Genomic DNA, 24478 nt, shown 5'->3' with positions numbered 1-24478 from the left:
GTTAGTCGAATTATCTGAGCTGTCAAAATGAAAAAAAGAATTATTTGCATAGCTTAACTAATAATGAATGAACATATATTTGCATGAATAAAACGTACCATACGGCAGAAAAGCAATGATATAGAATTGAAAACTACTGTGCAATATCGTACGTCATAACAATCCAATTAGATTGTATTTTACACCACATATTCTTCCCAGAGCCCTGAAGAGGCATGATGTAGTTTCATGATATTGACACATTGATCCAATATGCTGTAGTGTATTAAGTATCCATCCATTCTCTGTACCACTTACAGTACTTTTCCTTCACTGTCTTTAGCCGAGAGGTGCGAGAGGCATGGAAAACCCTAAACTGGTTGCAAGCCAATAGCAGGACACATGTGTAGTATAAACAAACAACCATTCATTCTAACATTCACACCTACGGACAATTTGGGGGCATCAGTTAACCTATCCTGCAATGTTTTGGAATGTGGGAGGAAACCCAAGCACTCAAGGAAAACCCAGGCGGGCACAGAGAGTACATGCAAACCCCACACAGGAAGGCCTGACCCCGAATTTGAACACACAACCGCTTAATTGTAATGCATGCATTAAACAGAATATTTCAAAGTAATTTCCACATTAAATAAAGTATTTGAAAAAAAAAAAATACTGAAAAGAACACAATTTCTCCGTACAAATCAACACGGAATTGATGGCACTGGTACCGCCAAACTAATTCATTGTCATTTACCCCCGAAGTCTTAAAGTACTTAGAAAGAAAAAAACAACTAACTTCCTTATCCATATTATATTTGAGTAATCTGGTTAAAGTGTCACTGACAAATTATGCAAAGGTGCTACCAACTCTTCCCGGTGGGCTATACTGTATGTACCCATGGGGAGTAAACGAAGACAGGTCTTCTTGTTGTAACCCATGTCTCATTTATTCTTTCATTTTAGTATTTTCATTTCATTTTCCCCATTTCCATAACACAAGTAACTAAATTAGAAGTCTGTTTTTGATGAGTTTTGGCACTGAAGTGATGATGTTGAGACATTTGCATATGTGAGCAAGCAGCTTGAGGTAACATTCCAAGTAAATTAAGGGAAAGAAACTGTTTATGGCGTTTGAACATGCAAGAGGAAGGAAGCCTAGGGACATGGAGGCAAGAGAAAGGCGTAGGGTCGGTGATGTCATGGTGCTGGCACAGGACCAGGTGGCTGAATTTGAGGTCAGTCACTCCCTTCTGAATAAATATGACAAAGCCTTTAGAAAAATGTCTCCCGAAAGACAGTGTTTATTGAAAGCAAGCTGATGTTTGTGTGTGGCGTATATGAGTGTGAGTAAGCGAAAGCGGTTGAGCGAGCACAACATCAAAAAGGAGGAGGCGGGGAGGGAGGGAGGGAGGAAGATATCGGGAAATGGTGGGATTGCAGGGAAAGCAAGAAAGGTTGAGAAGCCTGAACAGAGACAGTGTGAGAAGCGAGTGTAAAAGAAAGAAAAAAAGCAGAGAGGCATAAAAACAAAGGAAGCCATGCAGAGAACGAGCGTGATAGTCATTAATGCAATGTTCGTTATCTTCCACTGACTCCCACAACAAATGCTCCTCTGTGTTCTGCGGAGTGTTGCTCAGTTGGCCCATTGTTGTGCATGTCTGTCAAGTATTCCATTTACATAGTATGTATGTAACATGAATGTATCATTTTATACATCTGACACAACAGTCAAGCTACGCGACTGGCAAGAGGGGTAAAAGCAAAGAGAGCATGAAGAATTAATGGTGATGTGTAGCCTCTTCCAAGCAATAAAATGCAAAACGTATCACGGAGGTATTGCCGCGATCTGGTCTTTCGTTTTGTTTTATGTTTTTACCAGGAATACATGGGAATATTTCTGCACACCAACATCAGTAACACTGACTGTGAAGCAGTTTAACATGCAATAAAAAAAGTAGGGCTGGGCGAGTACCGAAACCAGGTATTGGTGTCGTTATCAGCCTTATTTCTAGGTATCGGTCCTCGCGACGATGGCCGATATTAGTATTGGTCAACTTCTTGTGGCCGTTCTACAATCAGGAACTAGAAATTAGAAATGAGAAGATCATATAAATGCCTTATTGGGATTATCCAGGTCGTTCTTTAAAAGTATCGGTCATTGTATTTTGGGTGGACATTTTATGTACCAAAAGTACTAGTGGTATCAGTAGTCTGCAACTCGTACTGGGATCGGTCTGAATAAATAATGTGGTATTGAACATCTCTAAAACAGTATATGCAAATAGAGGAATTTAACATTTTATGTATTTCAGCAGGCAGGTCCAAATCAGCATGGAAAGCAGGCCAGCATAACGCAGGCAATCAAGGTATGTGGCAACACTTTTCCACTTTTTGAAATGTCAACAGAAATTATCACGACAAAATGTCTTTTCAGCACTACAATTTTGGACCCTACTTAGTTGAATCAAACAAAGCACGTGTGTGTGGTCTTATGAAATTGATGTAACTAATTGTAGTAACAGGGAAGAGGTATTTGTCTTTTGTGTTTCGGTATGGCTTCAGAATAAAGGCCATTGATTGCCATCTTTTTCTTGTAGAAACACAAAGCCGGCACTACACATTTATTTCCCCCACTGTTGAACAATTTTGTGATTTATCAAGTGCTATACTCGTTGAATACGAGGAATGATAAGAAAAAAAAGCTCTTCTTCTGTGTAGCTTATGGTATTTCTATTTGTAAATCAAGGAGGTGTCTCGCTCTCCCTCCCTCCCTCTCTCCCTCCCTCTCTCAGTTCACCCTTTTCTTCCACAGTGTGTCAAATGATAATCGATGGCCGGCAGGCGGCGACATTCTTACAAAGCACAAGGAAGATGAGAATAAGATGAACAGTACTGTAAAAGGAGCCAGTCTAATTGACAAGTTCAGTCCAATGCCATTAGATCAGCATATCCAACTTAATTGTTCGTTTATGAATTGATATGTTTTACTTTCTTAAATCAAGACATTGAATTGCTTCTTGTCCTCAAAACAAATTAAAATAAAATCTAAACCAATTTAAAAAAATGTTTTTAAAGGGTGTACTAAAAGAAATACATCGATTTCCCGTGTGGGAAAAATAAAGATCTTAACATCTGACAAAATCGGTAAAATTATGAATACCTGACATGTTTTTGTATTCTAGCCTCCGATATCAAAAGGTGGAAAAAACGTTTTGCGTGTACTGCATGTAACTAATATCGGATTTGACCTAAGGACCTAGAGTGCAGCTGTACGCGTTGCCGCATTCATCACTTCTTTACATTTTGTTCCTTGTTTGCTACAGATCATTTGTTTGCAATTGCTGAGTTCCATGTGTGAGGATGCAAGAACCTTTGAGGGGCAGACTGTGTTTCTCGCAGCACTCCATTGGAAAAGATGAACTTGAATGATCATTATAGACAACATATCATCTGTGACAGAATTAGCATCCATCTCTCCATTTTCTATGCACTTACCCTGTTGAGAGTTGTAGGAGCTGGAGCTCATTTGACTGACAGGCTAAAGGCAGATGACATCCTGGACTTGTCAGTCAATCACAGAGCACAGACAACTATTCACAGTCACATTTACACCATTACAGAGTGAAAACTGAACATGAAAGACAGGCAAATGAATCAAGAGACCAAATAACAGAATTGGCAGGGACTAACAATGAGAGATATTAGATACATTATTTTGGTGCCCACCTTAAGTCTAGCACAATCGTATGCATGGGGGGAGTTTTCTTTCTTTTGGTATTTTTGCAAAGGTGGGCAGTTGGAAACAGACGTTTAGGCTGTTTTACGGCCACATTGAGGGAGGATGGCTGCTGCAGAATAGAGGCAATATATTATTTGCCTCACCTCACGCTATATCTCTGGTTTTATGTGATCACCAAAACCTGAATGTGTAATGCACAAGTATTAAATATACATTAGCCTGACTCTGTAAAATCAAAGCGCACCTTATAATTGTCTGAAAACATTACTAATCCTTCTGTGTTCCTTATCCCCAGGTGGGCGCTGGAAACTGTAAGGAAGATGACAACATTCTCTCATTGTTTGGGGTGCATGTCCAAAATATTGCTCATGTAGACAGACTCAACTTCCTCGTCGTCGCATTCTTCTTCTTCTTAAAAATAATAATAATAATAATAATAATGATAATGATAACGATAACGATAACGATAATAATAATAATAATAATAATAATAATAATAATAATAATAATTTAAAACTTAAAATCGTTCAAATAAATCACTGCGGGAAGCGAAAGCTGCAACAAATAGCTCACTGCTACGTCCGGATGTCGCTCCTATAATTGTTTCTACGTCAGAGCCCTCAGGAATAGGATGGATAAAGTTCTGAAGTAAATTGTTTTTAAATATGGTAAAAGACCAATCTGATAAAAAAAAACGGTGAAAGCTTTAAAAGTAATGCAAAGCCAATTGATTGTTTTTCTCTTACGGTAACGCACAAATACGCGCATACGCGCGCACGAACACACGCACGGACACACGCATACACTATATGAATAAATTAGACTGTACACAGCCTAAGCCTGTGTCCATCTCTCCTCTGTCTACCAACTCTGCTGTTCTACTCTCATCGTCTCCTCAACAAGCCCCTTTCTCCCTCACGCACTCCCTCTCTCTTGCTCCCTCACATTCTGTTCTCTTCCTCTTATTTGTGGAAGAGCTGCTATCTCTGGCGGTTTGCCGCATGGTCGCTAAAGACTCAACATCATCTGCTTCCCGGACTCTTCAACACTGCTGCACGGGCGCATGCCACACGGATGTAACGGCATTCACCGGACCGCACCGCAACGGGTCACTGGAGATCAAGACTTCATCCTGGCAGAGGCTTTTCTTACTCAGATGTAACTGAGACCAAGAAGGGCGATAAGTGCGCATCCTCTGCATGTGAAAATTGAACCACTTTGGCTGGATGACGGAGTCCAGATTTTAGCAACACGTCCACCCAGGAAAACGCAACTCTCCTCAGACTCCATTGCTGCGATGTAATGATAGCGATCAGAATGATGTTGGAGCAGAGTTTGGCAATCTAAAGAGCATCCGAACTTTTCTCAAATTCTATTTATAGGCCTATGTACAGTTTCCTTGTTTTGGTCATCGCACAGGACTTCTATGCTGGTTCCAGAGTAGGCTCATAGCCCGAACCGCCCTCCTCATGGAACGATCAGCATCTTTGGATATAGAAGCGCTCAAGGTAAGACGCTCAGCCGACTGTTATGCGCTCGCCCCCGGGGGCAGAGTTAGGATTCACCGCGCTTGCGATGCTGGGTAAATGGATGTACGGGTGGCCAGTTGGACGATGACTGCGCCCCCCGCTCCTCCCCATCCCTTTTTTTTTTTTTTTTTTTTTTTTGACCCGCACCTGCAAGTGGGGAATTAGGTCACCGGTATGCTGATATTAAATCCACGTTCCACTTCTAGATTGTTTTAGTACAAAATATATCAAAAAGGTGTATGCTGGTGGGATTCTCCAAACACGCTCATCACGCTCTGCTTAGTGCACTAAACGGATTGCAGTCGTGGTATGTCAATTCAGTGCGTGGGGCGAATTTCAATAATGCTTGGCTTGCACAGAGTTGCTGTGTGCGTCGGTGGGATACTTAGCTTGAATAACGGGACGGAAAGGTCCAATGGGGCGGATTCATGTGCAAGAATTTAGGAGAAGTAGATAGGGAGGAATAATCCACCCCATTGCTGTTTTTCCTCTTTCAATCTCCACTCATGTGTAGTGATAGCAGCAGTTCGTGATCATTTTCAAGTGCAGTGCACAACACCCACTTGAAAGATATTACTTGCTGCTGGAGTGGGTGTGATGTGTTGGTACTTCTGACCAGAACCACGCTATATACAGTATTTTTATCCACGCTATAAAGACAACGGAGAAGTTTTGGCGATAACATTGGGCATATCTGCACAGTGCATGATTTAATAAGAATCAACCCAAAAGATGTATCAAAAGATCTGCTCACAAAAATAAAATAATAGTCCAGGGTAAGGCATATGACTTTCTTTGTACAGTCTAATATTAGGGTTGTTGTGAATTTAATAAAAAAACAAAATTTTGTTAAATTAAAGCTTGTTTCCCTGTGCTTGTATGGGTTTTCTTTGTATACACAGGCTTCATCCAACATTCCAAAAACATGCACGATTTTGAACATGAAGACCATGTTGTCAATGTGATTGTTGTTGTCTATATATGTGGGTCCTATAACTGGCTGGTAAGCGTACCCCACTCCTTGCTTAAAATCATCTGGGATCGACTCCAGTTCGGCTCATTCGTGACCCTAATGAATGCACCAACTATGAAAAAATGGAAGAGCAAACGGCACAATCAAAACTACAATTTATAACTTTGTAAAGGCTTAATTTTAATACATGTCTCTTGTATTGGATGTCTTTAGATTTTCAATGTGTACGTAAGGAAGTCACAATAATGTAGGGCTACTGTAGCCTACATTTATCTTCTATATCAGTGAGTGTGTGGACTGTGTTGGGATAAATATTATTCACTAAAATGCAAACGGGCTATAATTGAATAAATCTCAAAATACCCAAATAACCATTTCCATGTTGTTTTTCCACACATGCAACTAAAGTGACTGGGAAATTTGAGTTACATAATATAAACAAATTCTAAAACTTTGATCTGATGTTACAGCGTCTGTTGAGAGATTTGGTTAAATTCAGATTGGGGTTAGGTTTCATTTTACTGGGGAACCTTTCTTCTTATACTTCTGGGCCTCATTTATGGACGGACAGGTAAGCAATTTAAAGGGGTGGAGCCTCTTGGAAATGTTTGTTCAATCAAAGACACAGGCCACATGGGCAGTCGGTAAGAAATATTTGGCTCCTTTTTTTAGCACTTTGTTAAAATGTTGATATATGCTTTTAAGTAATTTAAAGTCGAATTTCATATGGGACTGTGATGCAGATGATGATTTTGTGTAGAAATGTTAATTTTCCTCTATGCTGCCTGCTGTTACTGGTAACCAACAATTGGATAAATCAGCAAATCGAATCGATGTCATTCGCCTGGGGTTTGACATTTCAAGCTGCTTTTTATGTGATCACGTTCCTGAAAAGAAATTGACTTTGCTTTGGTATGCTGGTTGCCCAATCGAAAGATAAAAATTGACATTCTGATTTAAAAAAAATAACCTTAAATGTTAGTCAGTCTACTTAACCTAAAGAACTGTTGAGCATATTGTATTGAGTTATCTGTAATGCATATTGATTGTCTTTGTTTGTCCTCATGCTATAATTTGTGCTAGGTTGTGACATTTACTTGATTTTAAGTGGACATGGTAACATACAAGCATTGTTCATGACATTTTATGGAAATTCTTGTATTTGGTGTTTATTGCAACACAGGCTATTGTCACTTCTTGATTGCAGAGTAAGCCCTATCAATTTTAAGTATGGAGCTGTGAGTAGGTAGCATGCAGTGGAAGAGTATACGTATCTGAACAACTATGACTCACACTATATTGGAATTTTTCTTTCAAGTCAAGTCAAGTTTATTTGTATAGATGCGGTGGTGCTGAAAGGTTGATTGCGAATGCAGTTTAGTGTAATACTTCAAAAAGGCACTCAATAAAAATAGTTTTTTTTTTAATTAATTGTTTAAGAGACTTTATCCATGTCAGTCCCTCAACCAAAATCAGACAGGCTCTGCTGAGTAACAAAAAGAAACTAATTCAAGTGAAACTGCCAAACCTCTTGTCAGGTGTCATTAGTAAGTTGTTGGCATGGCTAGGGCACAGCTTCTGTGGCCTAACGTAAAGATTTCAAGCACAAAGAGCATTTTTGGGCGTCCGCCAATGAAATTTCAACCAATCGGCGAGTGAATGTGTCAACCTGTCTGCTGAATAAAAAGGATTTTTGTCCATTTCCACCTATCTATCCATCTATTCTTCTGCTTGTTTCTTGAGATCCTTGGCTCTGTTGAATGCATCTGCTTTCACCTCTGCTGAAGAATTTTTAGAAAGAAGAGAGAAGTTTATCGTCGCTGAAAAGTCCATAATTTCACACAGAATAAATAATCCTAATTAAATGTGCGTTCACATGTAAATTATAGTGTGGTATATTAAGGATTTGGTTTGCTACCAAATATGGCTTTAAAAATTTGGAACACAGCCTTCCTGTCAAATAAATATCGTGTTTTATTGTGCAAGTTTGTGAGTGTGTGTGGTTGTGTGTGCGGCGTGCATGTGTTCGCGTTCGTGTGTGTGTGTGTGTGTGTGTGTGTGTGTGTGTGTGTGTGTTCCATAAATGCAATCAGAGGATATGAACAAGGACAACTTTGGGGACGTTGGGATTATACCACTTTAGACCCAATATACAATATTAAGGGCTTCTTTGGTGTGTGTGTGAATGTGATTAAAGTGTCAGTGCTTGTAAATCACTTCAGGTTTCAATATCAATTTGGGAGGTTTAAGTGCTATTGATTGTCAGAAATAGCTGGCCCATGAATTACATTCATTAGAATCAATCAAGGCGTAATGAATTTTTGTCCAATTGAAGATTAAGATCAAGTTGTATCTGTAAAAAACAAATAATTTAAATTTGCACTTGTAAGCTCAAGTCTAGTCTTTGAAGAGCTCTTTAATAGCTCGAGTGAGACATCATTCTTTCATCTCGTCATCGCTGAAAATTGATTTCACAGAAGCTTTGCACATATAGACCTGATTGATCATACAAACGCTAAAATAGATTGTCTCGGCTGATTTTGCATCTTAAATAGCATGTCTGAAAGGCTCAAATGCTCAAAGCAGCACACATTTGGCATAATATTTTTGAAATATCAACAAAAGTTACCATCTATTCAGCAAAGCAGGTTTGGAGCTTCTAAATGGCCAATGCTAACATGCACCCTGTTACAAGAAGTCTTGATGTTACATGTGACAAAATTATTTCCTTACATATTGATCATCTCCGCACACTGTGACAAGTGGTGCCACCATGCTTACCTCTCGCAAAGCGCTTTTGCAGGTGGTGCATAATGATAATGTGTTTGAGACTAGGGCTGGTAAACGTTTTAAGTGAAGGTGGGATCAACAGCCAACTTCTGCCACTACCTGAGCACAAGAAGGAAAAGATCAGGAGTAACATAAGACATTGCACAGATTTTTTTTCAAGATTAAAAGTCAAACTAAATAAATTTAAAAAAGAAGTATGCTTTTTTTTTTAATCTATTTTCAGTTTTATATAGTATCCCTCAGCGGATGTGTCAAAATATTGCCAAGTAAAGTTTCATAACATCTAAATGATGGGAAGCTGCCTATTAATTTGTCTGCAAAAGGATATCCATTGCCTTTTAAACTATAGCCAGAGTGAATCAACATTCGCATGGTGGCTGTTTACCCACCGAGATCTCGCCCCCTTATATTCAGTAGCCACCCGAGGCTAGTTCATTCATGCGTTTATGGGCACTGAGCATCCAAAACGGAGCAATTAGTGGTTCAGTGATTATTTTTTTTTGTTTTTGTTTTTTGTTTTCTCCTCTCTCCTTTCCAAGGGCACTTCTGAAAATGTTGCACAAAAATGATATTGAATAAAACTCTAAAACGAAATCTATGAGGTCTAAATTTGATGCACAAATAAAATCCTACAATGTGAAAGTTGCATAAATTGTAAAGGGCTGCATTCTCCTCACATACTGAGGTTGATGTGAAGCACCTAACAAAACTAATGCATACCATCTACACTGTTTCGGACGTTATGGTACCGATAATGAGCCACAGCTATTTTTCTTTTTACATTGTGATTAATATTTAAAGGGCATTTATGATGCACATAAATAAGTTAAATGACTGGTGTACTAATACAACTTTGACCCAGTATGCATATATTATTATATGGGCACGAACAATTGGTTTCTTTCTTTAAAATGTCACATGGATATAAAACATGCTGAATCAAGCATATTTCAGTCACATTAGCATTCCAAAGTGAACGACTTTGGATCTGAAACCAAATTGGCTGGAATGACATCCCTTCCAACCACAGAGGAAATATGATGGTGACTTTTTTTTTGTTTTTTTTATCAGTTTCGATACCGTCAGGAATTGAAGAAATGCTTCAATTTTATCTTTTAGATTTGGTGACGATAGCTTATAAATTGTGTTAAAAGTTTAAAATGATGGTATTCAACTTCTTTTGTAAGCATTGTTTGGATGGGGTAGTAACATCCGATAACGGCATATGTAGACTAATCAAAAATATTTAGATTCATTTAACACAAACAAAACATTATTTAGGCATGATTTTGATGATGAATCAGGAAAATACTTGGTGTCATGAATACTGGAAGCAGAAGTGTGCACTTAGTCCTCTTTGGGGAACAGGTGCAGAGTTGTACTTAAAGAATAGCTTGTAGAGGCCATGAACCTACATGCCATCTATTACCATTATTAATATCACATCCGATACACATTGAAGGTCAAAGCAAAGGGTAATGAGCTATGGGCTGATAAGGGCAAATTTAATTACTTTTTTTTATGTACCCACAGTACGGATTAAAAGTTTAGCAGAAAATAGTGTTGGACTAAACCTATGTGATAAAGGTGGTCACTGAAAATTTAGTGGTGCACCTGTAGTAGTAGATTTTTTCATTTTAATTTTTAATTTTATTTTTTTAAATCAAGCTCAGGGCTTAGGTATTCTATCCTACTGACTTATCACGGGAAGCAATGAGCGGATTAAAAAGAACAGTCCTCTGGGATATTTGATGAATACAAGCATTGTCCTTACAGTACATACTGTACAATTAAGTACTAACGATTTTGTTTGTGGAGACACAAGTGTAGCTGGAGCTGTGAAGCTGTAGAGGCTTCAGAAAGCAAACATGATGGTGGAGAACATGGCCCAAGAGGGAACTCAAGGGTCCACATCCTGCTTCAGATATAATAATTACGCATTAAACTCACCATTACACATCCCCTCCTCCTGGACACCAACTATGCCAGGGTTAGGCAACAGGAGGCCTATGGGCCGCATTTGGCCTTCAACTGACTCGGACTTGGTCCTTTGATTAATAAAAAAACAAAAATTCTAGCATTTCATTGGACGTCAAGCATGCATAGATTTTTACTAAATTGTTTTTTATTAGGCACCACAGTAGTTGCAGATTTCCTCCCAAATTAATGCTGCCACTGGTTGCTGTTGAAACCCAGTAGAGTGATTTACACCACAATGAATAGAGTAGATAAAGTGACGAACGCAGTAGTTGAAGGACTAATGACTTTGTGTGGATGTTAGGCTAATACTTTTTATTATTATTATTATTGTAGTTATTGACTTGACAACAATAGCATATTATACATCTTCATCTTAAAAACAAATGGTGGTGGTCCAGTAGCACATTATTTATCGTTTCCAGTTAGCTAATAACATACTATACTATACTTACAATGCAAGAAAAAATATTTTAGGGCCCAAGAAGTGTGCACATTTTCTAGTAAACAACATTAGTCAGATCCACATAATTGTAGCTGTTGCGAGAACACACAATGTTTAAATACTCCATTTGGCCATGATGTAAAGCCGCCATTGATCACATTGATGTCTCTTGTCATTGATGGGTGGGGCAGCAATTGTCATCATTTCCCAAACCTGTTGAAATGGATTTTGGACATGATCCAGTTGATTTTATTGATGCGTGTGGCAAAGTAGCTCTCCCTCATATCAGTGATTAAGCCTTGATGCTACAGTGTATGAGTCACTTGCATGACTCTAATATAATGGCAGTGCAATCCAACATTGACACGCTGAATAAATCAACCCAACAATCATTAACACTTCAACACTGTGTGAGTAGCTTATATGTAAAGCCTGGCTGCACACTATTTGATCTTTCAACCACAACAGTTCAAGTTTCACCCTTTTTCTTTCCCCCTACAAGGTGGTTTGAAATATGCTAACAAGATTGACTCATTTATCTTGTCTGGAGGATTATTCAAAATGTGTACACTATTATAATAAGCCATGCATGTCCCAATACTTTTATCATGTTATCATGTGCATGTTAAATTTAAGAGCAATTAAAGGGCTTATCGTACCATTTTTCCTCTACCTTCCCTCTCAATTGAGAGCTCAAGCAGGTGGCGTCCTTTATTACCTTAAGACAATTACTCCCCTGATACTGTTTAATTTGTCATTCTGATGCAGCAAGGGAGCTATCGTACTGACTGATTGTTGAAATGACATTCAAGCAGTAAATAATCTTTGTTAAAAACGATCTTTCACCAAAACGCCCACTCTACTCCTACCACAGCTACTGTAGGCTGATAATTGATGATATCGAATACAGAGTTATATTCACACTGCATATCCAATAAAGTGGCGCATCAGAGGCATTCATGACTTTTTTTTTCCATTTCATGCAGACCTTTATGCATTTACACCGCCAATGCTAAAAAAATGCTTCGGCAACAAATTTAAACGCCACATCCTGCGTCCGTACCTTACACAAGCACACCGGTTAAAAGTCAGGGAAAAAAAAAAAAAACTTAAATGGCCAGTGTGAAACAGGCTGATAAATAGCCAGGGGAAAAAAAAATCATGATTCAGTGTTCTCCTATTGGGTACTTGATTATGAGGTTTCATTTTATTTTTGTTAATTACATTGACTTTACTATATGCAATTTAGTCCTGTTGATTAGAAATGAGACCAGGATAGTCTAGCTGATTATTGTGTCAATGCTATTTTCGTTTAATTAGCATTATTTAATGGGCTCCTTCAGTTGAGCATCAAACCACAAAATGAAGCCAGCATGCACTCACTGGAATACGTCTATGTCCTTATAAAAACAATTACACACAGTTTTACTAAACAATCACAAATCACCATTTACTGAAGTGGTAGTAGGTCAATTAAAACCGTCCTAGCTAAAGATATAAATGTGTGTTTAGAAGTAAACTATAAAAGAAGTAAACCATATCCAAGTGCTGAACATTGAAGAGAGAAAAGTAGGAGCAATAAAACCCTAAAAAACATTAAATAACATTTCGTAGTTAATTTTTGTGCCTGATTTCCCCTTATTTGATTTTCTCTGACTGAAAACTCAACAAAGAGGCTGGAATTGTTGTAAACAATTAACAATGTTTCCAAAGATAAGAAACGTTTTAGATAATTAAAGCCTTCACTTTCAAAATGCAGTCACACTTCTATAATTGACAATTATCAATATTATTTATTTGATTTATATTTCTAGCGAGGGTGGAGAGTTGGGGAGGGGGTGAATTATTTTCTTCATCAGTGTAACCTGTTTATCTTTAACTACAAATGTATGACTACACATTGCTTATTTTTTCTAAAAAAATAACCCCATGTACATATACATATTTTAAACAGAAAGATTTCTGCAGCAGTCGTTTAGTATTTGCTCTTTATCGCGCTGTACATGAGTGCTTCCTCCAAAGGTGCGCCATATGTGCCACCGAAATGGCCCAGCATGTTTACATGAAGTCACCAGCAGCATATTGCGTCTACATGCATCTATCGTCTTGCTGTTCGCTCTCCTGACAAGTCACTTATCGCTTCTCCAGCTGTGACAGTGCAAAACTCATGCCTGCTACTTTTATAAGCCAGGCCTGGCTGCATGTGCATTAAAAGCACATGACGCATTCATATCACTCACACAAATGTGTGCCGATACCCTTTTTTGTCTGGGGATTAATTTTTGCCTCTCTCAAGGACAGAACAGAGCTCATCATCAGCCAAATGAGCCACAGTGTGTCAAGGGGAGGTGGAAGAGCAATATAAGCAACGCAAGCTAGGTGGCGTGTATTTTTTATTTTTTTGAGAGCTCGGAAATAATTAAAGCTAGAACTGGATCTTCAAAGATTCCAAAGGAGAGAGAAAAAGCATTGCAGTGACGGTGATTGAGTGACATGGCAGTTTTTCTATATAGGGATGTTTTGGGAGTTTGACAATACAATATTAGGATCTGTTTTAATACAAGGCCTTGCTCTAAATTCGGTGCTTAGTCGCATCCCCCAAAGAAGTACTCAAAGCTTTGTCTCCTCGTCCCAGATATCTAGCAGGCAAGAGGAGATAGCAGGAAAGTAATCAGCCAACACATTATTAACCTCCAGACTCTTTGCAAAACCCTAATTCTGTTCTTCCTAATTCATTTTGCACCTTAACCAATTTATCATTCTTTGGTGCAAATCAGGACAAGAATGAATCTGACTGTTTTTATTGGGTGCTTGGATACACATTATAGGGGGATATGATCTTAAATTGTAGGGTTTGTTTCAACTCGCTACCCATTTGCTTGTTAGCAGGATCATAAACAAACTAGAGTCTTTAACAGATGGAGCATAATAGTAAACATTACCTTCGGTGCCTGTCTGAATAAAAGTGTTCAAAAAGATGCTGAAAGATATTGTCTGGTTGGATAACAGTAGAATCAGTTTGAATGCACTTAACCGTAACATTATTCCACAGATTGCAATTTTCCAGTCGTTTTCCGTATTTGATAATCTGATTCTGTAATTTAGCATTCACATTTAGAATGAGTGCGTACAAGCAATTGATTGGTATATTTTTCAATGACATTCAGCTCTGTGTCTGGGTATAGCCGGTCAATCTGCCAACACTGCAGTTGTATTGGCAGATATTGCTATATGTGATTCATATAGGCAAATGATCAAGGCCTACTTCAGATTTGAGGGAATCCAATAACATGCCTTTATTTTTCTGCCTACGCTGCCACAGAACACATCCAAATCATCCAAATCCAAATCAAATTAGTCGCGAAACAAATATCTTTTTTTGTTGCGACACAAAGCATTTGTGTTGACATGAAGTGTTCATTCTCGCCTGGAAATCCCGACTCATCGTTGTACCAACGATTGAGTCTGGTGAGTAACCGCACTTTTGAGGAGGGGCAAACAGCGAAATGAACCAAACGGTGAAGAGTGGACATGATGTCGAAAAAGTAGGTGTCACAAAAGTAGCTGGTAGGATGTTATGAGCAATCAAAAATGCCAAATTGTGTCACATTCACTAAAATTGGCACAGATCCAACATATAGAGTAACCCTCTAGCTTGCACTCCTTCATTTTTTGCCTTTTTCCTCTTTTATATTATTATAATATACCTACAGTGGACAGTGCTTCCTTCTTGACAATCGCACCATGTTTGTGGTTCAATGAAAAAAAAATACAGTACAGTATATGTGAAGCCTCTAAACATTGTTTCCTGGTAAGAACATTAGGAGGTCGCATTTTTAGTTGTAAAAACTGTGCTATAAAAATAGAGCATACTTGCATTATTGCATTGGCCATGTTACTAAATTGACTTAAATGTGCTGTCTCGACTGATAGAGATTGGTTAAGGAGAGAAATCAGGTTGGGGAAGGGGAGAGTGTTTACTCATTTAATGATATTAATAGCACTAATACCTGCAGAAAGCCTTTAGAGGAGAGAAGAGAGCCCATGGTATAAAACGAAGCACAAGAGATGCAATTTGGAATCTCAATAGATTCTCAGTCTAATACAGCAAGAGTTTACATAAAAACAACCAATTTCAACCGAATCTCTTACAACTGAACAGAAATAAACACACAGCTTAGTTCAAGTGAGTTCAAAGTATCGACTGTAGGCATTTATCTTTGACTTCTGTTGTGGTCATTCATTCCAAACAAAAGCTCAAAAGGTTAGTAAGAGAAGACAATTAAGTCAGCGCACTCACATTTAGAACAGTTAAAACCAACTCAATAACTAGCAGGCGACAAATAAAGTGCATTACACTTCTGCCATGTATCATTTAATGTTTTTATTTAGTGCTTTGATGACGACCATGATTACTGGAAACTAATTGTTCACTTGTATGAGAGTTAAGAATACGTAAATAAAACTTGAAAATGTTCAAGTTAAAATGAGGTTTAATAATGGCAAGCCTTTGAATACATCATAAAAGCATAATTCTCTCCATGGTGCACAGGCAGGGCGCCCTTCTGCAACAAGGCATTAGCAATCAATTTTAACAGAACAAGCCAACTTAAATGAATCTAACCTTAAAATGTTCTCTCTGTCCAAGAAAAAACAAAACTATCCAGACGTTTAATACCATCGACAATTACACCACACAGATTTCGCAACATTTCTCAGACCTACTTTAAGTTGCATTCAAGAGCAGTAATGTCTTCAAACTATTTTAAACACTTTAAATTGTAAATATTGTGTGAAAATAACACATGAAGTGGGGACATACCAATTGAATTGAATCAGAATTGATATTGCATTACACCTCATCTCACACTGAGACAGTCGCCCTTTATGACTAACGATAGCAGACACACATGAGCTTTTATAAACGGAATGTAGCATTGCAAATTGATTGAATTTCCATGAAATTAATATTAAGCATCCCAAATCAGTCATACATGTGGAATAGAAAAATAAAACCTAATGATAGAGTAGATTTTCAAAGCCTAAGCTATGACTAATCCATTTCGCCACTAAGTATATACTCCCTGGCAGAAACATTAGGTACACCTACACAATCTTATTCAATACTAGAGCTGCATTAAAAAAATCCACCAATTTTTGAGTCATTATTTTAACATCGTTATTGACAGTAGTCAATAGTTCGTCTGACTTTTCATTGTATAACTATAATCGAGCGAATAGTGAAGTGACGATCAATTCAAATCTTGCTAGCAGTTTTAACATTGAAAACGTCAGCTTTAATGCAATGCAATACAATGTAAAAAAATGTAATGTCGTGTTTTGTAATCAAACCCCACCATGCGAAATGAACTGCAATACAGAATTTTCCACTTTGCTCTCCAGAAAAGAAAATAATGAATAAATAAAGCAATAAATGGCAAGCATTTTGTCAATCAATGTCACACGAGCATCACTTGTCCCTAGATTCCTAAATCACAGCAACCGCCGTGCAAATAAAAGGTTCTTTCAGGTGTGCAGGTATTGACTGCAAAGGAATCTTGATGTTTGGGACCATTCATCTTAACCTGGAAGCAAATCAACTCCTCATATCTTTATTCCTGCACCTTTGCCTCAATGCCACAAAGGACGACAGGCAGCCCATGCAACTTTCATTTCCAAAATTGAAAATACTCTGAGGGGAAAATAACCTATTCCCTTTTCTTTTCGACATGAAAGAGACTTGTTTTGATATGGGACGCATGATGCGGTTTCTTTTTCATTGGAAAACTCTCTTGATCTTGCCCTTAACCCTGTTGTTGCTTCATTTGTCTCCACTGTGCCTGTTTGAATGATGTCAATCTAGTATCTATCTATCTATCTGTCTATTCATCTGTAGGCTATAGCAACTTTTGGTTAGTACAGCACAAAATCAGTCAATACGAATTCCGTTTACCGTATTTTCTGGACTATGTCGCACCAGCCATAAAATGCATAATAAAGAAGAAAAAGACAAGTCGCAATGGGGTATAAGTCGCTCCTGAGTTTAAGTCGCACTCCCAGCCAATCTATGAAAAAAAAAAAAAAAACGACTTATAGTCAGGAAAGTAAGGTATATCCAGATGGTGTCAGGTTCACAATCTGCTTCAAATTTGAGTAGTGCAGAGATATCAGTTTGCTTCCTAAACACTGTTGCAATATCCCAAATTATAATAGGTTTTATCTTTTTTCCTGTTTTTCTCTGTTTTTTTACACCTGACCTGTCCCTTGTTCCTCACTTGTTTCTTGATTTTACCCCTCCACCCCAACCAATTAAATCTTTCAGCCAAACCCTGATAAATAGATAAAAAACTAATCATCATTAACATTCTAAAATTGTTATTGCGTTCGGTACGAGATCAGAAAAAATTCAAAGGGGCGTACTCGTTTATTTTGAGCACTGTAATTACAAAAGGAATGGGAAATGAAAGGAGCAGAGTTTAAATTGATTCCTCCACTCAGTCCTGCAATAAAACCAAGATGGTGTTCCAACTGGCTTGTTCCACCTCCAGTGCCCTTTGAGGGCATGGACAGCCACCTCCTTCAGTCCAGCCTTGATCTGACCTCACACAAAGAATGTTAGCTACACGGTCATCACCCCGGGACCCCAAATTCTTGACGTTTCATCTTGTGGTGGAAATGCAGTGAACAAGGTTGCCCCCTGAATCCCCCTGCGGCTTACCTTTTAGATAAGTGCTCAGCAACCTTTTTGAAAACGAGCGCTGGTTTTTGGTTACAGATTAAGTTACAAGTTGTATAACCACCAACAAAATTACAAATTTGTTCAAAGTATATTCAATATTAGTATTATCTTATGATTTGTAATTGTAAAATATGTAAAGACAAAGGAAAAAAGATGAGTGGTCACTCATTTTTACGGAGTGGTAGCGAAAACCACAAATCGTGGAAGACAGATGAGCAAACCGTTGCAATTTTAATCATTTACTGTTAATTGTGTAAAGCACATTGTGTATAAAATGCACTATACAAACATGGCCGTACCTTGCAAAAACTACTGCAAATCTGCATTTGTTTTTGTAATCAAATTTTTATAGTGTGTTGCGGTAGTAAGTTTTTTAGATTACTGTCACAAATCCTGGATAACACCAAGGGGTATTCCTTTTGTCATTTTGTTACAGACATAGAAGTGGAAAGGTTGTGCAGAGCAGCTTTCAGAGTAACGCACATGAGGTGTTGAACCCATTTTTTCCTCTCCCAGTTACATAAAAGGTTGTGTACAAGAATGACCTTGTGTGATGGGCCACATCTTACTATACTCATTCTAAACACAATGACATTATTAGACAACATGTACTCTTCCGTTCTGGTATATTTCTCTTACATAGTACATAATTCGGTTCATCAAAAAAAAACGGCGGTAAGGTGACATTTGAATCGACTGTGTTCTCTCGCAAGAGAAGAAGTGTTCCGTTCCGTCTAATGAAGATTTACAAGAGCAATGGAAAGATCCATCACAGTAAGTGTCCCGCCATGTGTCTCCCTGACTCCTACCTTGACTGTTGCCACATTTAACACATTTTATTCCTGCCACATTCAATTTCTCTCTTCATCATACCAAACAGGAGTTTGAAAAAAAAAAAGAGGTGGGGATAACCTTGAAGGTAATCTGATATTCTTTATTGACTACATGCAAACATGTTTAGATAGAATAGCCATTTTAAAAAGAACTCTTGACTGAAGTAACATCGGACACCTCCTTGCATCCTATCTTCTATCGTCCCTGACAATTTTTCCTTTCCATTGTTTTTGCTAGTTAGTGTCTTCAAATGACTGATGTGTTTAATGCTGCTTCAAAATAGTGATTTCAGAGCAGATGTCTTCTGTTTGTCCATTGGGGCAGTAGTTTGTTTTCGCTCAAGTATGACCGTGTTAACGTTTGAAAAGTAATGTGAGCAACAACAAAAGAAGTCAAACCTGAGAGGAAAAAAAATCAGTCTTGAGCAAACGCTAAAGTGTGAAAGCAGCATTGACAATGCCACAACTCACACCTCAAACAATAAACATGCACTCGAACATGTCAAATATTCATGCACTTTTGTTTTACCAAGAAATTGTCATAATTTGATACTTTCATCACAATGCGTGATGCTGTTGCTAGGAGATATTGTAGCCGGTAGTTGCACCAGAGGTGGTGAGAGAGAGAGAAAAAAGTGAGAGCGACAAAGACAGTCACAGCTATTGATAGATGTTCGTTTGCCAGTTTCATGATTTTTGAGTGTATTGCAAACAGTTCGGTAAACAAGATGTTTGCACCGAATAGTAAATGTAAACACAGTTACAAGATCTGAAGTTTCACGCATGAAAAATTCACTTCGGAAAAAATACTTGTCTTGACTCGTTTGCAGAAGTCTAACATGAAACAGATTTTTGTGTGACATCAGAATTGTAGTTTCCCATGAGATGTTTTTCAAAATCACAAAAAAAATGCATAACTCAAAGGACATTCAACATTGCCTTTTTATTAAGACATTGTTTGATCAACAGATTAAGACTAAATCGATGCAGAAGAATTTTCTATCATCCAAAAGCAGAAATTAACAGAATTAAAACACATATTGCGGTATTATTAAAATGAAAGTATAAGCTATTATCACATAAGCATAATGTAAATAACAAAAACAATATAAAAGCAGTTGTTAATGTGAAATACAATAATAGATTAAATATTTATTTGATTCCCATAGCGGCACATAGTAATATTGCTGACCTGAGCTAAATTTGAAAGGTAAGGCAGAATTTGTGAGAGACAAAACAAAATAGAGGTATATGTTAAGTCTGAAATGAAATGTATTCCACTTAAACAAGCTCCCAAAAAGTCTTCCGCGGTAGTATTTGGATGCGTGTGACAAAAGGAAGCAGAAAGAGAACAATCATAGTATTTGTCCATCTGATAAACCAAACAGATCCCTGATCAATATTCAATTCCGTCCAAATGTTGAACTCACTATTGTCTGCCTCGCCTGGACTCAGCTTGTAAGGTTTGGTAGCCAACAAGCCAATAAACAAATAACAGTAATGATTCCCTTTTTCTCCTGAGCCATGCACCATCCAAGTGTATCTCCTGCTTCCATCAAACTCCATTTGCACATTGTTTTTAGTGCTCGCAAATTCTTCTGTGAATGGGTTGAAACTGAGTTCAAACCCTCAACAAACTTTTTTTTAAGATGAGAAGTAATGCAGTCAAGTGGAGGTGATGCAAATGTAAGTTCAGAGACTTTTTTTTCCAAGTATATTTAAAGTAATAAAGACGAAATCAGCCTAAAAATCACCTTCGAATGAACTTACAAAATGTGTCTTTAAAATGTAGACATGACAACTTTCAAAATGCATCTTAAAATGGTTTATTGCAAGATGTTGTCTGCCCTAATCAGTTTGTATTACTCTTTATCCAAAATACAGTTTTTTATTCGAATCCACCTAATTACAGTGTGGCTGCACATTGCAACCCTACAAGTGTTTATATATTTTGCTATTTTTTCCTTCGGTTACACATATTAGTGATGAAGAAAATCTGTTACATATCAGATGATTTTCATTCATATTTGCAATTCTAAGAATTCTCTTTCCTCTTACAGTGTACTAGTTTTGAAGTATTATTCACCAGTAGTTATGCGGAATGAAAAAGGCATGGAAAAAAGAGAGCGAGGGGGAGAGAGAGGGAGTGTGTCTGTGCGCACGCCTTTGAATGAGAACAGGCTGTAAAACTGTTGTGTTCATCTCTCTTCCATCCCGAGTTGAAGGCAATAATATGGTGATTGGGATATGATCTATATACTGGAGGCTTGGCCTTGTACAGCAATTGGTGTCTGCTTCGCCTCTCTCTCTCTCTCTCACACACTCATACACGTGCATACGGACGGGCCCGTACACTTCCACCAAGCACAGATAACTCCGATTACAGTGAGAATTTGTTTTATAATTCAGCATTCTCTTTTATATATTAGCTAATTTATTCTTTGCCTTTTTTTGTTCTGTGATTTGCATCCTTTCACCTTCTTATCCACCACTTCCTTCCTTCCTTCCTTCCTTCCTTCCTTCCTTCCTTCCTTCCTTCCTTCCTTCCTTCCTTCCTTCCTTCCTTCCTTCCTTCCTTCCTTCCTTCCCTCTTACCTCCTTCCTTCCTTCCCACAGACCCAGTGTGTGTATGGCTGTGTGCACTGTATATTATATACGTGTTTAAGTATAGGTGTGTGTGGGAGCCAAGATTGTGTCACAGCTTGAGTGGTCTGACTTTTCCCAGCTCTGGATCAATGAACACAGAACAAAGAATGGTGTCCCACTATATATGTGTGTGTTTGTGTGTGTGTGTGAGACAGAAAGAGAGTGAGAGAAGAGAGAGCGAGAAAGAGAGATATTGTGTGTTTGTGTGTGTAAATGTTATCCGGTTCAGACTGAAATCCCCAAACAAGGATATATAGTCAAACATATTTTCTGTCAACACGGCAGTACTACAAAATTGTCATCATATTTGCGTGTGTGCGCGCTTCTGTTGTGTACCCCCGGTCTGTTTGAGTACTCGGACCCTGCCGTCTTTCAGTAATCCATGTTAGGAGGTTGGGTGTCACTACCTGGATCAATAAAGCTTACCACGATCACACCCACTGCCCACCTTTTAGTATAGCCTTATATTTTCTTGGCCATCTCTACTCCAATTCACTCGCTAAACTCCTCAATATTTTTCCCCTCATTTCTCACCATTCATTTTTCAAATCTTCAAACGTTCAAGTCTTAAGATCATTCCTCCTGCGCACACTCACTTATCTTTTCTCTTGCTTTCTAGTTTTCTACTCTCAAGAGTACTTACCATTCTGTCAATCTGTTTTTCTTTCACTCCATCACTCTTCATCAGTATTCAGTCTTCCACTTCCTCCTCCGGATCTCGTTTTAATTGTGCTCGAATGCATTTTAGTAAGGCGTCACTGCATCATAATTTTAATGCGAAAACTTTTGTAAATCTCTAAACAGAACACAATTGAGTGTGTGGGACTCAAACATAAACAAAATCTTGATAAGTTACTCATTGTGTGAAAGCAGCATGCGGGTGCTGGTTTGGGCCAAGAGGCTAAACTGAGAGTTAATGAGGTTCCATCCATCCATCCCTTGAATTTTTTCTGCAAAATGAGTACTTGATGATGTTCAATACAACTTTAATTTCATATGCAGGAAAGCAACAATATTTCTTTAAAGTTTTTTTAAAGATGACCTTCGATCATAATCTCAGTCATCTATCAAAAGAAGGCGGCTGCAATTGTGAGATCGATGCGATTTGTGGATTGAATGAAGTAACTGATAAAAGTCAAAACACTTTCAAAATGCTCTGATTTGAATTTGGGGCCATTGAGTCATGCCTCTTTAAGTGCGTTCCTACTTTGTGGTTGCTACAGGCCCACTCAATTTTGGCGAGATGAATGACAGGTACACCAAAAAAATCCTCCAAGAGGACGTGGTCATACTTTTAAATTACATCATACATATACAATTATGATACTGTACATTTGTCTCTCATTGTTTTTGTGTTTACTCCTTTTTTTTGACTATTCAAATTGGTTTCAAATAAAAAAAAACTCAATCCTTTCTCTTCTCCCAACTGGTTCACCTCACATGCTCCCTCCATCGCTCCCTCACTCATCACTCTCCCACATCATCCACTTTACCATGCTTTTGAGGAAAGTAGGGGAAAACAAAGAGGTTTGATCAAAGGAACGATTTGAATGAGACATGGCATCTTAAATATCCATGACTGGCACGCACGTGCTCTTTTGCATATGCACGTTCACTCAAGCAATTGTGCACGTGCATGCACAAGTACATTAAAGTGCATTTGTTCACCTTCTTTTATCGCTGTTGGGGATTGAGATCAAGATTATAAGACCATGTGCTGGCACGTGTATACACACACATAGCTATGATGTATGTAAACGCACAAGTTTTGTCATAAGAGACTTGCGCTCAGCCAGCCTGCATTCTGCCATCTCTGGGGCTTGACACTCGTACATTTTAACTTTCATCTCCCTCCTCTGCTCTTCCTCTCGCCTCTGCATCTGTTCCTCTGGGAGGCCGCTTCTACCTCTCATTTCTTTAATTATGCTTTTTATTTCCAATAGGCCTCCAGTAATGTTTTCTGAATTTTGTAATTCTTGTGACGTGCATGAAGAAGACGGTCCCTGAAATAGATAAATGTACGTCATATGGAATGATTATCCGTCAAGTCAAAACTAACTTTTTTTTCTCAATTAAATCCAAATTATGCTTTTGTTCAAGTCTTCATTAAAGTCGCCTTTCAACTCATCAGCAGAAACGATCGGCGATTATCTCTAAATTCTCTTATTTTCACCTTTTCATTTATCATACTTAAGTATTCATTAACATTTGCAAATTATTACCCGACTTATGATGGAATATGTTCTTTTATAACTACTAGCAAGATTGGAATGTAGCCTCACTTCTCTACTACCTTCATGTTGCGTTGGTCACCAAAGCCATGCTCGTATGCATGCATACATTGCTGCTACAACAGATTATTTTAATAAAACTCTACAGTCGTGTAACTGAAATAACTTGACTAGTCATAAAGCTTCCATGAGGATGTCCTTTGCAAAGATGAAATACAACCAGAGCTTTTTTTTTCCCCGAGTCTTGTCAGCTTTTTGTCTACAGGCAGAAAAATGAAATATGTACAAAGAAAATAACATAGTTGCTACTTTGGAGTGAAAATCGAGGAGTCTCTGTTATGTTGAACTTGGACTTGTGGTGGGTACAATGAAATCCTAACAACTTCAAGGCATTTTGAAACACAAATATGCTGGCCAGCTTCAAAACGTTAGGCCGAAGCTGCAAGCTATATGTCCTGTAACAGAAGTCCCGAAACACTCAGCTCAAAACAAAGCACTATTCTGAAGTGGCATTTTCTTAACGATGATCTAAATCCTATTAAACATCTGTGGATGTAAAGCTGTGGTGTTCAGTCAGGAGAAAGCACTCTT

At 38.1% G+C, this 24478-nt stretch overlaps 1 protein-coding gene across 4 annotated transcripts in view; it reads left to right on the top strand.

Annotated features, from left to right (window-relative positions):
- Positions 1-4704: 4704 nt before the first annotated feature.
- Positions 4705-24478, top strand: part of sgcz (sarcoglycan zeta) — a 167639-nt gene continuing 147865 nt past the window's right edge. Inside the window, exons 1-2 of one of the 4 annotated variants that reach the window (XM_088374284.1) lie at positions 4705-5023; positions 5107-5232. In XM_088374284.1, the coding sequence (XP_088230410.1) occupies positions 5194-5232 (39 nt within the window). In that variant the 5' untranslated portion in view covers positions 4705-5023; positions 5107-5193. Of the gene's footprint in view, positions 5233-6817; positions 6871-24478 lie in introns of those variants that run through there. The other 3 variants (XM_088374283.1, XM_088374285.1, XM_088374282.1) reach the window with 3 other exon arrangements.

This window comes from Syngnathus floridae, chromosome 4 (genome assembly GCF_059516105.1).
Source record: "Syngnathus floridae isolate MCC-2025c chromosome 4, RoL_Sflo_1.0, whole genome shotgun sequence".
Classification (NCBI taxonomy): domain Eukaryota; kingdom Metazoa; phylum Chordata; class Actinopteri; order Syngnathiformes; family Syngnathidae; genus Syngnathus; species Syngnathus floridae.
This window is presented reverse-complemented; position numbering and strand designations above follow the sequence as displayed.